Source organism: Penicillium verrucosum (assembly GCF_028828655.1).
Source record: "Penicillium verrucosum strain IBT 35672 chromosome Unknown utg000001l_segment0_segment0, whole genome shotgun sequence".
Lineage (NCBI taxonomy): Eukaryota > Fungi > Ascomycota > Eurotiomycetes > Eurotiales > Aspergillaceae > Penicillium > Penicillium verrucosum.
In genome coordinates, this window is record NW_026643210.1 from 8,394,363 (window position 1) to 8,411,407 (window position 17,045).

The 17,045-nt window shown below is 47.6% G+C and overlaps 6 protein-coding genes across 6 annotated transcripts; 1 reads left to right on the plus strand and 5 right to left on the minus strand.

The window, feature by feature from the left end:
- Positions 1–629: 629 nt before the first annotated feature.
- Positions 630–3,205, plus strand: N7516_003027 (putative acyl-CoA synthetase; the record flags this gene model as incomplete). Its single annotated transcript, XM_057215747.1, has 5 exons — positions 630–739; positions 957–1,255; positions 1,345–1,740; positions 1,812–2,687; positions 2,754–3,205. The coding sequence occupies 5 exons, from the start codon at positions 630–632 to the stop codon at positions 3,203–3,205; spliced, it is 2,133 nt and encodes a 710-aa protein (XP_057077630.1).
- A 387-nt stretch (positions 3,206–3,592) lies between these two features.
- On the minus strand, positions 3,593–5,794 carry N7516_003028 (putative FAD monooxygenase; the record flags this gene model as incomplete). Its single annotated transcript, XM_057215748.1, has 4 exons — positions 3,593–4,236; positions 4,295–4,531; positions 4,586–5,603; positions 5,660–5,794. The coding sequence occupies 4 exons, from the start codon at positions 5,792–5,794 to the stop codon at positions 3,593–3,595; spliced, it is 2,034 nt and encodes a 677-aa protein (XP_057077631.1).
- Positions 5,795–6,626: 832 nt separating this feature from the next.
- Positions 6,627–6,944, minus strand: N7516_003029 (uncharacterized protein; the record flags this gene model as incomplete). The annotated part of the gene is made up of 1 exon (XM_057215749.1): positions 6,627–6,944. The coding sequence occupies one exon, from the start codon at positions 6,942–6,944 to the stop codon at positions 6,627–6,629; it is 318 nt and encodes a 105-aa protein (XP_057077632.1).
- Positions 6,945–8,447: 1,503 nt separating this feature from the next.
- N7516_003030 (uncharacterized protein) lies at positions 8,448–9,938 on the minus strand (the record flags this gene model as incomplete). Its single annotated transcript, XM_057215750.1, has 1 exon — positions 8,448–9,938. One exon carries the CDS (start codon positions 9,936–9,938, stop codon positions 8,448–8,450), a length of 1,491 nt encoding a protein of 496 aa, XP_057077633.1.
- Positions 9,939–13,040: 3,102 nt separating this feature from the next.
- On the minus strand, positions 13,041–14,487 carry N7516_003031 (uncharacterized protein; the record flags this gene model as incomplete). Its single annotated transcript, XM_057215751.1, has 2 exons — positions 13,041–13,775; positions 13,963–14,487. 2 exons carry the CDS (start codon positions 14,485–14,487, stop codon positions 13,041–13,043), a joined length of 1,260 nt encoding a protein of 419 aa, XP_057077634.1.
- An 834-nt stretch (positions 14,488–15,321) lies between these two features.
- On the minus strand, positions 15,322–16,919 carry N7516_003032 (class I SAM-dependent methyltransferase; the record flags this gene model as incomplete). Its single annotated transcript, XM_057215752.1, has 11 exons — positions 15,322–15,400; positions 15,460–15,888; positions 15,952–16,138; positions 16,193–16,218; positions 16,266–16,306; positions 16,365–16,440; positions 16,503–16,544; positions 16,596–16,625; positions 16,676–16,732; positions 16,787–16,839; positions 16,890–16,919. 11 exons carry the CDS (start codon positions 16,917–16,919, stop codon positions 15,322–15,324), a joined length of 1,050 nt encoding a protein of 349 aa, XP_057077635.1.
- Positions 16,920–17,045: the final 126 nt, after the last annotated feature.

A 17,045-nucleotide genomic window follows, 5' to 3' on the forward strand; every position in this document is an offset into this window, starting at 1 on the left:
GAGGCATGCAGACTGGCTGTCTAGATTTCCACAAGCTCCCCTTATTCTTCCCCCTTGACGATCGTCTCTCTTCTTCGGTCTCTGCTTATTTGATAAGATGCGATCGGAGAAATCTTTCGGACACGCCTCGGAGCACTCCCGAAAGGGAAAAAAAAAGTTCAAAATCCCAGGCGACAAAGCCAGAAGATCGCAGTCGCACATTAGCAGGCATTTCGATATGATACCCTACGACTGAGCTTGTTTTATTTGATTCATTTTTTCAGCCATTTTTGCGATATAGACAATTGATAAAGTTGTTCTTGGTAATAGCTTGAAAAGAAAAGAGAATACGAAAGTACTACAAGTGTAGTACCTTGTTCTAGTGCATGAGGTATACTTGAGTACACACTAAGTACACCATAAGTACACTCTAAAGTACTTACAAACTGAGTACAATCTGGGTACAAACTATGTACAAACTATGTACAAACTATGTACACAACTGGGTACACACTGGGTACCAAAAGAAAGTGCGGGGAAGAGAAGCACGGACTCGCCCTGCATCCGGGGGAATCTCTCACTTTGGGACAGTTTCACCTCTCCTTTCTCCTCTCTCCTCCTCCTTTCTCCGCAAAGGGCGAACCCCTCAAATGTCTTTTGTCGATCCTGCAGGTCTTAACTTTTCCATCTCCCCGTGCCAATCGCACCTTCTTGGATCTGAAAGACCTCGGGTAGAAGCACTCCATATCAGAGCTCCAGAGTATTTCTGAGCAAATTCACTCTTTGTTTTGTGTAACTTGTTTCTCTCTCAGCTTTTTCTATAAAATCCCAAGGCAAATAAATTTGCTATTTCCCCTTTCATATCCATCCGGATCCCAAATCCAAATTCTATCCAACATGTCTCCGCACCCCCAAACAACAACCCACTCACATTCCCTTGGCGATCCAGAAACCTTTTGGTCGCATCACGCGGCTAGACTCCACTGGCACCGCAGGCCTTCACGTGCCCTTACACAGCAGACAAAATCCCTACCGAGCGGAACCAAACACGAGCATTGGTCGTGGTTCGCCGACGGCGAGATCTCCACAACCTACAATTGTGTTGACCGACATGTGCTCGCGGGCCATGGCGACAATGTTGCGATTGTATGGGAATCACCAGTTACAGGTGTAACGGAGAAGTATACTTATGCCCGCCTACTCGATGAGGTGGAGGTTCTTGCCGGTGTGCTTAGGGAGGAAGGAGTAGAAAAGGGCGATGTTGTTATTATTTACAGTAGGCAAACCAACAACTTTGTGATGACACCATGAGTGGGGAATGGATGAAAAGTAGGAATCCCAAACTGACCAGGTTATCACATCTAGTGCCAATGATCCCCGCAGCTTTAATAGCCGCGTTGGCAATAACCCGTTTAGGAGCAATCCACGCCGCCGTCTTCGGCGGCTTCGCCCCGCAAGCTCTAGCGCAGCGCATTGAGGCTGCACGCCCGAGAGCTATAATGACAGCGTCATGCGGAATAGAGGGGTCCAAGGCACCCATTTCCTACCGACCGCTTGTCGAGGGCGCCGTTAAGGCAAGCAGCTTCAAACCGACCAGGGTCATTGTCTGGCAGCGTGACCAACTGCGGTGGAATCATCCCGATAAGCGCGGTGGACAGCGTAATTGGCAGAGACTCGTTAAGAGTGCACGGTTCCGTGGGGTCAAGGCTGGACCTGTTCCCGTTAAGAGCACGGACGCACTTTATATTATTTATACAAGTGGTGAGTGAATCTTAGGAGCACATCTCGGCGACTAGTAAACCCGTTCTGTTCATACTAACATACCTCTACAGGGACAACTGGCCTCCCCAAAGGTGTCCTCCGCGAAGCAGGCGGGCACGCTGTGGGCCTGGAACTCTCCATAAAATCCCTACTTGGGATAAAAGGTCCCGGCGACACAATGTTCTGCGCATCAGACATAGGCTGGGTTGTCGGACACTCGTACATTCTCTATGCGCCGCTGCTAGTAGGCGCCACAACCGTGATGTTTGAAGGTAAGCCCGTCGGCACGCCAGACGCAGGGACGTTCTGGCGCATCGTCGAGAAACATAATGTAAATGCGCTCTTCACGGCCCCAACTGCCATGCGAGCTATCCGGAAAGATGACCCGGAGGACCAGCTTATTGGCGAGATCGGAAAGCGTGGAGGATTGAAATCTCTCCGTGCGCTTTTCCTCGCCGGTGAGCGTAGCGAGCCCAGTATTGTTAGCTCATACCAAGATCTCCTTGGTAAATATGCAGCGGATGGTGCGCTTGTTATTGATAACTGGTGGTCATCTGAATCCGGATCCCCGATTACGGGTGTTGCGTTGAATGGGAGCGCTGCCCTTGCTGGTCTGGCACCCGGACCAGATCATTCTCCCCTTACAACCCGTCCCGGTTCGGCAGGATTCCCAATGCCTGGGTTTGACGTCCGCATTGTCGACGACAAAGGCAGTGAAGTCCCGCGCGGCACAATGGGAAATATTGTTATGGCACCACCGCTCGCCCCGTCGGCATTCACGACCCTCTTCGAGGACGAGGAGCGGTTCTACCGTGGGTATCTTAAGCGGTTCAATGGCCGCTGGGTTGATACCGGTGATGCAGGGATGGTTGACAAGGATGGCTATGTGCATATTATGTCGCGAAGTGACGATATCATCAATGTTGCCGCGCATCGGTTTAGTACTGGTAAGGATATTCTTCGCTTCTCAGCGCTTTGACCTGAGGAATCCATGATCTGACTTATTCCGACAGGATCCATTGAACAAGCAATCCTCTCGCACCCATCGATCAGCGAAGCAAGCGTCGTAGGCATCCCCGACCCGCTGAAAGGCCACCTTCCCTTCGCATTCATCCAGCCCAAAGCTGGCGCGATCCCTGGAGAATCCGGGACCCTTCCGGCAACACCTAGTCCGCAGTTATTCGCCGAGATTAACGCGCTGGTTCGCGAGCAGATTGGGGCTATTGCGTCGCTAGGTGGGATTATACAGGGTCGGGGGATGATACCCAAAACGCGGAGTGGGAAGACGCTTAGACGTGTTCTTAGAGAACTTGTTGAGATTGGGGTGAAGGGGGAGTATACGGCAGAGGTTAGTGTACCGCCTACTGTTGAGGATGCGGAAGTTGTTTTTGTCGCGAGGGAGAGGGTTAAGGAGTATTTCGAGGAGAAGGCCAAGGCGAATAGGGTTGGGAAGCCGAAACTTTAGATGGGTGATAGATGCTTGGATGTGACCATGGCCATGTACTACACCTTGGAGTGGTCTTTTTGGATTGGCACTCAAAGGAAAGAAGATAGTGATAGACTAGTGCCTCAAGGCGTATGGGCTGATTGGATATTTCGGTCGAAGATGGGCATCAAGGGGATTTTTGGGGAAGAAGATATCAGGCTTCACTTCAGCATCTTGTCATCATAGTCAAACCGAAAAGATAATGTCTGAGCTTGTTTGGTTCGGCCTTTTGTTCCTAGTAACTACTTATGGAATAGAAGTATTTCATCTCGCATGAAACATGAATGTAGGTTAGGCCGCTATGCATCACTTTATATATGGCGATGGATCCGATGACCCAGTATCTAGTGGTTGTTCCCACCCTCTCTACAGAACCGGATTCCCAGCCACCTGTCGTTTCATGAAGCTAGTGAAGAATCGCGATATCTGCTCGTAGTCATCGACCTCGCCAACCCAGCTAACATACTGATCAGGGCGAATGATGACACTAACACCGCGGTTCGGATCAATTCCATAATTGGAATAAGCTTGACCATGTCCCTCGTGGTAAGACTCCTCATCGACGAAGACTTTCCAGTAATCCCATCCCATGTCACCAAGGTGGGGATGGAACGCCTCCGGAAGATCGAGAAGTTCGATATCTCTTCGTGGTCCAGAATGAACCGTCAATACCTCGATCACGCTATCGATGGGCTTGTCTGATGGTGTGAACTGGCGAATGAAGGAATCTGACCCTCCCAAAGAGGCGCCTAATTTTTCGAAACGTTCCATATTTTGGGGCTCGGTGAGTCGTCCAGGGAAAACTATCACTCGCCAGCGCCCGTTGCTCTTCAATAGCTCCTGTAGATGCCATGGGCGTGCATCGGCATGATTCAAAACTTTGAAGCTAGGTATACGTTTGCCGATATCAATCTTTGTAGCCAGCTCTGGCTTGCTGATGATTGCGTCGTGGCCTTGTTCTGCGACACCCGTTTGCTTCGCCACGAGGATACTGGCCTCATAGTTGACAGCTACAAAAATGGAATTAGTACTGGAGACTAGTGTCCTCGAGTAATGTAATACACTCACCTATGCCGCTTGCAAACTCGTTTCCTTTCTCAAAAGCCTTTTTGAATTCTTCCATACTGACACCCTCTTCATCCATGATATCCTTGGCCGGGCGACCAGAGAAAAGTCGCGAAAAGCGGTGATCGAAAGCGATCAGGTCCTGTGCGATCTGTTTCCGCTCAGACTCATACGTTTGGAGAATGGACGGTTCGCTAAGGCCATTTATCACATGCGCGAGCTTCCATCCCAGATTATACGCTATTCGAAATGGTGAGTGTTAAAGACCAAGCACGTCAGGATTCAAAAACTTACTATCCTGCATACTGACATTCATACCCTGTCCAGCCTTGGGAGAGTGCGTATGAACGGCATCACCTGCTAGGAATACACGATCGCTTTGTGAAAATTTGTCACTCACTCGCTGTCCAATCTGGTACGCAGTCCACCAGTCGCAGTACGCGTAATCGAGCTTATATGGGTGCACGATGCGCTGAGCAGATTTCAGGATGATCTCGGGAGTGATCCAGGACCGGTCAGCTTTGGAGCCATTCTTTTGGCAATCTGTCGCCTGAAGCTGGATATAGAGTCGAACCAGTTTATTCTCACGGGGAATTACCATCAAGCTACCCGCATCCGCAGAGTGAATGGCGCATCGATGGCGGATATCTGGGAAATCCGTAATGGGGACAATGTCGAGCACACCCCAGATATAATCGGTTGAGCCACCTTCCAAGCTAAAGCCAACCTGACGGCGCACCCATGAGTGGGCACCGTCACAACCGACCAGAAATTTAGCCTTGATATGCTCCACTTGGTCGGGGGTTTCTTTAGCCTCTGTCGCCTGGATGAGGTCCTCGGTGTCATCAGCAACCAAGTTACTTCGGAAAAGGCCATCCTCCACCACTGTGTGCTGACCATCAGAAGATTTCTGATGCTGCTGCCGTTGCAGAGGCGTGGATTCTTCCGCGGCCAAGGTACGAAGTTTAACACTGATAGGATAATCCTCGAAATCGGCTGCTTTTGCTTCGTCAAAATTGAACGATGTGGGCAACACACCGCGCTCAACATGGATGTCACTATGCTCCTTGATTGAATCGAGGAAGAACCGCTCGATGCGACCCTGGTGTAGCACGACCTGTTGGAAACGACTAATTCCCGGAATGGTATCGGGGATACGATCACTTCGTTGAAGACGGCCATTTTTGTTAGGATTCCAAAGACATATCTCCAACATATGGTTTGCCTCGCGCCATGCCCGGTGAGCAAAGTCAAAAGAGTCAAAGATTTCTAGGGTGCGACATTGTAGACCGTCCGCTTGTCCATTGAAGACCTACACTGAAGTCAGTATGGGATATGATAGTTCCTCATATTTGGACCAGAATGTACCTTTGAGTTACGCTTGTCCACTATACGGGTCTTGACTCCGCAGCGGCTTAGCCAGTTGGCTAGCATGAGCCCCGCTGGTCCAGCACCGACAATGAGAACATCCACATGGTCTTCTTTGGCTGGTGTATCAAGCATGATGAGATTTGGAATTTCAGATCAGAAGTGTGAATTCGATATATTTTTCCTCTTCCCTATTCTGAACGGCCTTTAAGAAGGAAGTCGGAGAAGGTGGGGGAAGCGTTTCGACTTCTCCAGGTTACCCCACGACCCACCCCGAGGCCGGTGGCGCAGAAAGTACGTTACTTGGCAAGACGGGACTTACCTAGTTACCTAGATAGTTAACTAGATAGTTAAGTAGATACCTAACTAGATACCTAGATATCTAGGTAATATGAAATATAGAGACATTCCCGCTTTTGAGAAACCGAAGAAAGCCTATATATGTCTTGGTTGACTTGGCTGGAGCGTAAATGGTAGATCATTAATCATTAGTTACTATAGACGTGTACCTAGGTAGTTAGTTAGTGACACAAATTGGATCATCGGTGATATATCCACGTGACATGAGTTTCACACTTAGTCTCCTCTCCATCTCCTCCATCTCCTCCACTTCGCTACCAGCCACTCATTTTGGGAGCAATTAAGGGGCCAAGGTAGCAAATTAAATAGTTGGTTGGAGGATATCATGGCGGGTACTAAATACTTTGATGAAGGTATATAGAATTTCTTATGGTCTTATGGTCTATTTAGACTAGCGGACTGATAGAGGAAGCGTAGCTAATTTGGCTGATTTCGGGACCCCCTCGATCTTAATAGAGGACCGGACCGGTACCCTTAATGATAATCGAATTTCTATTCACATTTGTGGCAGGAAAGCTGGAGAAGGGGAAGAATAGTTCATTGTTGCGACTAGCGACGGAGAAAAAGAGAGAATACCATCATTTGTGGTCGATTCGGGGCCTAAATCTCACTCGGTATATCCGCCGCACTGGTTTGCGGTTACAGATGCTCCAGCAAACCCCGTATCCTGACCCTGGGCTTTCTTGTCATAATGTGCCGACTTATCATTGGTTTGGTCTTCCGGATGGTGCTTCTGACTTGTCCGGGCCTGCGGTCGATATACATCGCGTAGAGAGACTTGTTCGGAAGAAAGGCGGTCATCAGTGAAGTATAGTTGTCGTAGTTCTTCAAGCAAGTTGCGAGTATTGGTATCGACGATAACAAAGAAACAGGAGCTTGAAAGGGCGGCAAAAGCACGACGAATAGAAGGGGGGCACCATGCCATTCTTTTGCAGTTGGGTAGGCTTTTTCAATCCCTGGGATTTCTCCGCTGTGGAGGAACTGTTTCAGAAACACCCGGCTATATTGTCCTCCAATTGCGGTAGGCGAGATCAGGTTCGAGTCGATCTCATGTTGCTTATAGTCTGCACTCGTCGGTACCTGCCGTGAAAGGGATGAAATAGGGACTCCAGTATCGGTTGCAAGCTGTTCTCGGCGGACACGGTCCCGACGTTCAAAATCAAAATACTGTATGTCTACCGGGAAAAAGGCATATCCAGGGTCGAGTGACATATTGAACTCCCTATAACAAGATCCACAAAGAGGGATTGAATTGGAAGTGTGTTCGTAATTGAACGTGAGCAGCCTAGCTTGCTCCCATACAGGAATCTAAATAAAGACTTATTGTTAGCTTAATGGTCCAAAAAATAGGATAGACTGGAGTCACCTAGGGGTCTGGTGGGCAACTATGCCACCCGACACATAACTCCCTTATTGCCAGGCAATAATTTAGATCAAGTACCATGTTGAATCTATAGTTATATACAATTAGCGTAGTACTTTATATAGGATTTTTATAAATGATTACTATATACTCCTAACTCTTAAGTCTTAACTCTTGATTTCTTACTATTTTACTATCTTAATCTGAACTGAACCTAAGTTAAATCTGGAGTGAATCTGAGGTGAATCTGAAGTGAAACTGAAGAAGATTGGCAGATCTCCTGGCCGCTAGTTTGGGGGTGGATGAATATAGGATGTGTAGACTGTTGTAGGTAATAACCAATGACAAAATTATGTGTCAGGTGGCATATTTAGCCCGTACACACCCAACACTTAGTACCGGCAATTTCGTAATGTCTCTACCTTGATTGCTGCGGAGAACAAGCCAGACGATGCAACGCTGGACGCTGATGACGAAGCTGCCATGGTACGAGCCGCCGATACAGAATGTGTAGAAGACGAGAAACGGCGAGAGGAGTTTGCATCAATATAGTGGGATGAAGACTTACATTGGGTCAAGAAACCCATGGTTCACCTAGTCTCTTACTACCATACCTATGTACCAGCGATAATCAATGGAAGAAACTCAGGCTTTAAGCAGGGCCAAGGACTGAAAAAAAGGGGGGAGGGAATAAAACATTGTGATCAGACCGACAGACCCCAGGCCTCTGGACCCTTTCTACGAAGAAATAGGGGTGTCGATTAGAACTGCTGACGTTGGCCCTTGTATTACAATTGCTTGGTTGGGTGACTCAAAGTCTGTTGTTGCTTGGATGGGAGAAGATATAAACGTCCACTTGGAGTGAGTTCTCCATGGTAACTTCGTGGAAAGCAGCGCAAGTGAATCGGTAAATGATGAGCTGTTTGGTCCTTTCAATTCTGATATTTATATTTAAAGACGGCTCCGCTAAGCGACTACAGGCGAATTTGAATTACTGATCATTTAGGATCATGACATCGTCCAATCCAATAAAGAAACCCATTTATTGAATGTTAGGATGGATGTTTAGGTTGAGATTTTGAATGTGACAAGGACGCCCTTGTGATCGGTGGGCCATTCGTTATCGGAATGGTCAGGCTGGGGCTTAGGGTCACCAACCATGTAAGTCTCGGACTTCTCGGGACTCAGGTTCCCCTTATAGTAGACAAAGTCGATGCGGTCCATGGGCTCCTTACGGCCATCATAATCATCGTTGTTAAGGTAGATGGGCGACCAAGTGTTGGCGGGGTCAACGGCAGGATCTGGATGGAGCTCGCGGTAGGCGTCGGCCAAGCCAGCATCAATAGGCACCTTGGATGTGGGCCAGTCAAACTGACCAATACCGCAGTGAGAGGTATTTGTCTCATCGGTCCAGTCGAGGTGAGAGGGCGCGTTAAAGTCGCCGGTCAGAAGCACGGGGACTTTGTCGGCGTTGTCGAGGGCGTCCGCCATAGCGCCGACAATTTCTTCAATCTGTCGGATACGGCTGGCCCTCTTCTCAGTGTCCATCATAACGTCGGCATCCTTTCCGGAGAAGCAAGGATCATAAGGCCCATAGGGGTAGGCGTAAGGGTGGCAGTTGTGGAGGATGACCTGATTATCGTCGCCGTCGAGAGCGACTCGCACCGCAGCACTGGTTTCGGTGACTGCGCCGTACTTTTCTGATATGGGATAACGGCTGATGATGCTAGAGTCCCCACCCTGCCACGATTGCCAGCCAAGGGCGTCTGCAATCTGAGTTGCGTGGCCGTAGGTGCTTTCTTGGAGACCGACGATGTCAGCACCAGATTTGACAATGGCTGAGATTTGCTTGCGGTTGTAGTCGTTGACCTGGGTGCCTCCGTGCCAAAGATTTAGGGACAGAACCTTGAGTTCAGTGACAAGGGGTTTTCCAGAGGCAACTACTGGAACAGTGACATCGACGGTGGCAGTAGATTTGTCGGAAGCAGTAGCCCTCACGGTGATTTTGGAGCTACCACTCCCGCTAGGGATTCCGGAAATGATACCATCCTCGGATACACTAACCCAGTCGGCGTCAGAGCTTTCCTTGCTGTACTTGGTGTTGGGGTCCGGGGCGTGGTGTAAAAGGCCGCTCACACGAGCTTCGAATTTCTCTCCCTCACGAGCATTTTTAGTCGTGAATTCTTCAACATTAAACGATATAGGTCCATCACCAGTAAGGAAAATATCAATGGGACCAGCAAGCACCTTGTATCCCGTATCGGCCAGAAAGTAGGCTTTGTAGGCGCCCCAGTTGAGGTGGGTGTCATCGATACGCTTGGTTTCTTCCGACTCACGCATCCAGTCCCAATATATAGAGTCCTCTTTTCCAGGGCCCTCGCCATAGATACTGTAGATACCGATCCAGTTCTTCTCCGACGGTTGATCGGTTTTATAGTGAAATGTGAAGAAGGGACCGTCGACAAGTTCGAAGGAGCTGCCGCGCTTTGAGGCGGCAGAAGGGCCAATGAGGGGAACCGCAGTCAGAGCTGCGAAGAAGATATCTCGAAACAGCATGGTCTTTCGTTTTCCGTGAGTGATAGAATGACAAAGATAATGGAAAGGGGTGAAGTTCTTCTATCTCTCTTGGGGCAAAATAAGTAAACCGCCCGATGTATCTTGCCTCTGGACGTCTATATTTCTGACCACGTGCCGGATCTTATTTGCCGGATCTTATTGGCTTGTACAGCGAAGATGGCTTGTTTGGGAATTAAGATCAGCGCCTGATGCAGCCTTGAAGGAATCAGGGACAGTGCAGCTTATGGGTAAGGCAGAATGGCAAATATATGTGACTGCTAGCGAAAATTAATTGCGGGAGAGCAGCTAGAAATATTATTTGTACAACATATGTTAATGTGGGATTTTGACCCGTCTCTTATGTCGCACTAAAAATATCATCGACGTTGATCGTCTGGGCAACGGGGTAGTGCTTATGCGCTAAAGTGATCCCAACACCCAGCACTTGGCACTCATTGGGGGCAGCTATTAAATAGCCCACCATCCTGTTCCTCCGGCATCTAAGATCTCCGCTTTCTGGCCCCTCCAACTAAGATTAACGGGGTAAACAGGATTCGTCCGAGTTTTTCTGTCCTAGCACAAGAGTATGCCTTGCCAGGTTTACGTACGTATTCATTCATGTGGATGTTAATAAGTGGAATTCTTATATCATTTTCGAATTAAGATCAAGTTGTAATGAATGGAGGGATTCTCGCCATTGATAGTACATCTAGTCGTGTATAGACCTCCACGAAGCCCAACCCGCAAATGGACTGGGCTTTGGGCCCGAAGGTAGGGCCCACCGGTGGGCTATGGGCCCGGGGGTGAAAGCCCACAGGGCTGGGCCCCATTATGCCGGTCGCAGCTGCGTAAGTAATATAGAATTCTCCAGTAATTCAAATTCTAGGTCATAGAGATCTCATGTGGTTAAGATCGCCAAGATTACGGGATATAAATAAAGTCATAGTTAATATATTATATAACTACTAATAAAGCTCATAGTTATATTGTATCCTCAGGTTAGGCGTATAGCCCTGTGCGATATGAATACAAGTCGTGAGCGCTGCGCGAGTAGGTAAATAATTTCCACGGCATTACCGTTACAAGATAGACCTCAATATGATCAATCACAGCTTAGGTGGCCATTGTAGAATAGGCAGGGGATATCGCTCCATATCGATACAACCTTGGAATCAAAGACTGGCGTGTATCTGGTTTCGTTGAATTGTAACTGGGAGGCTCAAACACCGCCATTTTTTATGTACTGCCACGTAAAGTCAAGAACAGGGCATATCCTTTTACGTTGTGCAGGTACATCTAACTCCAGTTGTTAACTCTTCGTATTCCTGTCCAGGCAGCATCCTTCCGCTTGAAATATGATTGTGCTCACCACTTCGATAATTGAATGGTTCATGGACTTATTGAGAGTTGTCGTTTTATGACCCGGAGTTTATCAAATGAATTCTCATAAGCCTTGAGAAAACATTTATCCTCCATCGATACATCCATTCTCAACGAGAAATCCTGACCTGGTTGGCACCATTCCGTAGCACTCGAGGGAGATTCTGTTTGGAAAATCGATCCGCCCCGATGCCTTCGTTTCATGACAATAGTGAATGAGGTTGGAGCAAAAGATACAGGTCGGTTGACAGCAGTTGGTGTTGGCGTTGGTGTAGAGGGAGATTGAGCTATCAAGAGATACCTACAGGTATCGGGGTCGAAGGAGCCTTCAGATGGATTTTTACCGCAGGTCACGCAGCTCATATTTGCAGGGCATATTTTGCAAGATTATCGAAATTGACAATTCTTACTGGGATTGCAATGCGGGATATAAAAGGTCTGCCTACCCCTCATCCCTCATTAATAGACTCATTACGGTCCTAGTAGACCACGGATCTAGCTAGTAATATAAGAAAAAGGAACTAACTCAATCGATTACTAGATAGCAATAGATCACGATATTTTGAAGTTTAAATACCAAAAACATGCTATTGGATGGAAATAGTTGCCACGCGGTTCCAACCATTTAGAGGTGATCGAAGACAACCTCAACCCGTGGATAAGTACTTTTAGCATTGATCGAGACCACCAGCATACGCCACATCGTGTTGGATAACATCATTGATTTCCCCGTACCCCAGTCTACGTAGTGTCGAATTACGACCATAACCACAGATAAAACATGGCTAATATCTATCCAAAGGGTAGCATGTTTCGGCTGACCATTGTCAAGAATGTTGGACTTCAATTCAAGGGGAAATGCATAATATGATCGCGTGGATTAACTACGGCTGAGTGGACGGGAAGACCTATTATCCACACCCTATGGTTTTATATACTATGTTATGTGCCGGAAAGGATTATAATATGAACTTGTGGAAGTGATTGGTGGTTGGCAAAGTTAGTCGCCCGTAGTCAACATCTATAAAAATTGGGACGAATAAAATCACGAAAAGCCGGAAAAAAAAAGAAAAAAAAGAACCAATGAAAAGCAATACGAAATTTGTAATCGGAGACACTGCAGCCGTGGGCATCTAGAAATATCCTTTACCGAGGACGTTATACCATGTATGACACCATGGTGTTTGACAGGCAGGCTTCCCAGACCCCAAGTCAACCTACCTTATCCCAATAATATCTAACTATGGCAGCCTTCACAAGGTGACACTGCTCAGCTACTCCCACCGTGATTTCTCATATATAAAAACGAATATGTTTACTCTGAAAAGCTGTCACTATATGAGAGTTTGGTCATACATATTAGGACTTCAAGACATGTAGACGAAGCTGCAATACCGTATGACATTCGGTATTTGCAAATCCGTGAGTGGCAAGTTCTATAATAGGAAGCTATGAACCGGTAAGTCTTATGATAACAGGTGGCAATCTAAAAAGCTTCTGGGTTTATCACCGGGCGCCACGGCTACGCCTTAGGGGAATCATTCTTCGTTAAATCCGGGTCGAGTGTGCTTAAGGGAAAGGTAGAAACGTTATGTTAAATCCCGAATATGTAAGCTTCATCGGCGGGCTCGAGGGTCTTTTTGTTTGCTTCATCTTATACACTTGCTACCTAGGTCCTTAGGTAGTAGTATGTTTCTGATATTCCTTAGGTCATTGGCAAGGTCATTGGCATTCCACTTCGGCAGCCAGCTTTGCATTGTCTTCAGCAGCATGTTTGCGAAGCATCGAGAACTGTTCCCTACTAACACTAGGAGTGTCATATGATACTTCAATACCGTGTGGGCGTAGATCAGCCCCCATAGCATCCATTCGGTCCCACGGATACATGTCATCGGTAATACTGATGTACCCATCAACAACAGGGTTAAATGTGATTTCGATCCTCCGAAGTGGACATCCGTGTTTAATTGCCTTGCGTGCGAGTAGTCGTAGCCAATCTTCTTCTGCTTGGCCGAAGTCACATAAGCTCTCACCGCATTGCTGATCTAGGAGTGTTAAATCCCAGTGGAAGACACGGAGGCGCGGGGCAAGAAGACTGTGAGGGGGCTCGCAAATTTCGTTCCTATTGAAGAGTTGATGACCGGAAAAGTCGGACCCGAGGCTAAGTTTCTCGAGGTTTTCGAACTCGCGCAAGTCAAATCCATCGAACCCGCTCTTGTGAAGGCCGTATATTTTGATAGAACGGAGAGTTTTTCGGTGCGTGTACAGAATTGGTTGCAATGTTGCCAGGCTCCAGTCACTATAGAGCCCTGAGGTTGCGAAGTCATCCCCAGATGAATATTTCAGCTCAAATTCCTCTAGACGTCTTGGCCAACGGACTAGTGCTTCGAGGGATTTTGGAGTTAGGAGAAAGCTGCGCAGCTGAAGTTTCGTGAATGGAGCAGTTCCTGCTTTTTCCTACAAAACATGCATTCCGTTAGTACATCGGCACAACTTTGATAGAACCAGGGTGCTCGAAATGCATATATATACCTTAAGTTCTTCCTGGCATATTTGGTCCCCGTAAATAGAAACACCCCCCCAGTTTTAGGGTTTGGAGGTTGGGGAGAAATCCAGACTTGAAACCACCCAATGCCTCTATTACAAGTGGTAGGTGAAGGGTATAGCGGTAGTTGGCGTTGAGTGAGAGAATATTACAACCAGATATGTGTTCTGTGGCCAATTGGAGTAGCCCCCATGCCTTCTTGCCCCCCAAACCCCAGAAGGTCAAAGATTTGGCAGCAGTGAGCCAGGTGAGACAATCTGTTACAGCATAAAGAAAATCGATTTTTGATTCGTCATAGGTCACTGTGAGGTGTCGGCAAAGTTTCCAAAGCAATGGATTCTCTCTGAAGGTGCGATGAAGGTACTTGGAAATTTGCGTCGGTCGTCTCCAAGTCTTATCGCCGGTGTTGATCACTAACTCTGCGTACAAGTACGGCACAGTAATGCGATAAAATCGTTTACACACAAGAGAAAGTGCAACGACCATCTCGTAGGGTTGATATTGCTTGTGTAAATATTCGTCGTCATCGAGAATTGGCGCCAGGGGACTAATAATCATACTCAAAAGCTCGTCGGGTAATTTGAGGATGAAGGCCCGGTCTAGAGAGCTGTTGTTGATATCCATGGTCTATACCCTTGTATCCTTCCTTTGAGATGAGATGTGCAAGACAAACTGGTTTCCAAAAGGTGGGAGAATGGAGAATATGAGGGGGAAACCCCCTATTGAGCCTCACACCGTAACTTCCAGTTTTGAGCCGCACTTTCTTCGGTGCCTTACTTCTAAGGTTACAACATCTAACGTATTTCACAAGCGAGTGTGGCCTACCTAACCTAACCTACTAATTTCAATATAGTTCAAAGGGGATTTAGGGTCCTAATTACTACCCCGGCTAGAGGTGCCGGAGTTAGATGGTCGTGATTTCCCTGGTTAATGACATTTGATGTTATGAACACTGAGAGAGCGTAAGGACGTAGCGTTGAATTGTAGAAAGCTCTCTATAATGGCCAGCTTTGTTAGAATCGGAGCACAATGATAGCTCACGTATGTTCACGTATGTTCAGACTTACGCGACGCGGAATATGGTGCTCTTATGATACGACCTCGGTTGTGTCATGTCAAACATCTGGGATCAGAAAACTTTCGAGAAAGTCTAATAAAACTCAGTTCAGTGGCAAACCTAAGGATATCTACATTAGCTTAATCCTAAAAGTATTACTCTTAATCCCCGGACACAGAAAACCGACAGAGATGGCCTCATCGTCTCCAGGAACATAAAAGCCAGCCCTAGGCCCTAGGAGCTGTGTTGCTATGGTACAGGTGGATCCGTCCAAGTCGACACGATAGCTAAGGACATCTGTGGCAAGCGCTCGGGGTTGGATCCAGGAGGCTTATGACAGCTAATCCTGACTCCCAGCTGGGGCATTTTTCCGAAAAATGATATGTTTGTGCGTAGCATATTCATGGGTACGGCTCGGACTTCAGCCCGTGCTTCGCCATCAATTCCTTTTCGGTGGGCTTTCTTGCCCACACACGACGACTAAGTTTGTTATCAGATTGGAACAGCCAGAGAAGAGACGATAGGGAAGGAGAGCTTACCCATAATTCCATCCATGTGTGTGTGGATCTTTCAACTCCAAACGCACTTTGGCCAGATAAACCTGGACCTCCTCATTTGTCCACGGCACCGGTTCCCCAAAGTGGGTAAGCAGCCACATCGCCCAGCCCTCTAGAGCAGCGTTCCAATGAGCGTAATGAAGGTGCCCGGCCTCTTTCAGGACTTTGTCCTTGGCCCATGGACCGAGAGGTATTTTGTAAAGCTTTTCATGCGCATCCACAAATCCGGCCTTCTCCATAACCCCGCGCATCGTTTCCTGGGTTGTGAGCGTCCGCCCGGCTTGCGCGGAGCAACTAAGGAACAGATCACCCCAGCCGCCTAGCAGACTATTTTTCTTCAGGGTACCGTCATCACTGTGGCATCGTATATCAAACTCCACTTGCTCGATCCAACCACCTGGAGCTAGGGCGCTGTGAGGACAAGCGATTAGGGCTTGACATATAAAATGGTCGAGCGATCATATTTTCACTCACTCGTAGGCCCGCTTGTACACTTGATTCCAACCCTCTGAATCAAAGGCCCCATACATCATACGCAGATGAATGAAGTCAAACGGCTCTCTCCATGTCCAATCTTTGAGTACGTCGTCCACTTCGAAAACGCAATTTGGAGGCATCCAGGTCACAGGGGGAGGGAATAGATCCACTCCGCGAATCGTGGCTGTCACGCGTCAGTCTCAGAATAGCACAAAAGCCGTGCCCTTAATCCGATTACCTGTCGGGTAAAAATCCGCAACGTCACTGTGAGATCGTTAGAGCATTCCTTGAGATAAGGTGTATTGACTTACATTGCCCAGCTTCCTTTTCCCGTTCCAATGTCCAGAATATGCTATTTTGATTGGTTAGTTCATACACAGACAGAGAAACATGGGTCATGATAAATGTACTTTGGGAGAATCTCCTATAGGAGCGTGGAAGAGAGCATTCGGTTGGTAATAATCTAGAACGAGGAACAGTATGTGGCTTGGCACGTTAATACTACATCTTCCCTTCTAGTGAGGGAGATGGGTATATGTGAGCCTCACCTGATTTCAAATGCCTCGAATTGCTGCTCATCTGAGGGACCCCTACATGTGATTTAGTTGATGCCCTTCTGATACAAATACGGCATGGCTTACCAATAGTCATCTTCCTTTGTCGCTTGATATCTACCTTCCAGGTCAGTCAATGAGATAGGCCTTATCTGAATTGCGCCAACCTTCGGCCATTTTCAAACCGCCCCTTCGCAATAGCCGACGCGATCGAGGTTGTTTCCCTGAAAGGCGAAAATGTCAAATATGTACCACCAATCCTTCTAGGAGATACTAACGATTCAAAGTCATCTGGTTCCAGATCGCGTTTCATGGAGTAGAAGTTAGGGTCCTTGAGGAATAGTGAGCATAACCCCGTCAGATTTTGCGAGCAACACTTACTACAGCAATGTTGTCATCCTTTGGGGCCATCTCTGCGACCCCCTTTTCGTGCGCACTAGAGCTTGAGATTCGACGCCGACGTGATCGTGGATTCAAGAATTCAAGAATTCAAGCGTTTCAACAGCACGACACTTTTTTATTTGCCGATCTCCAGGT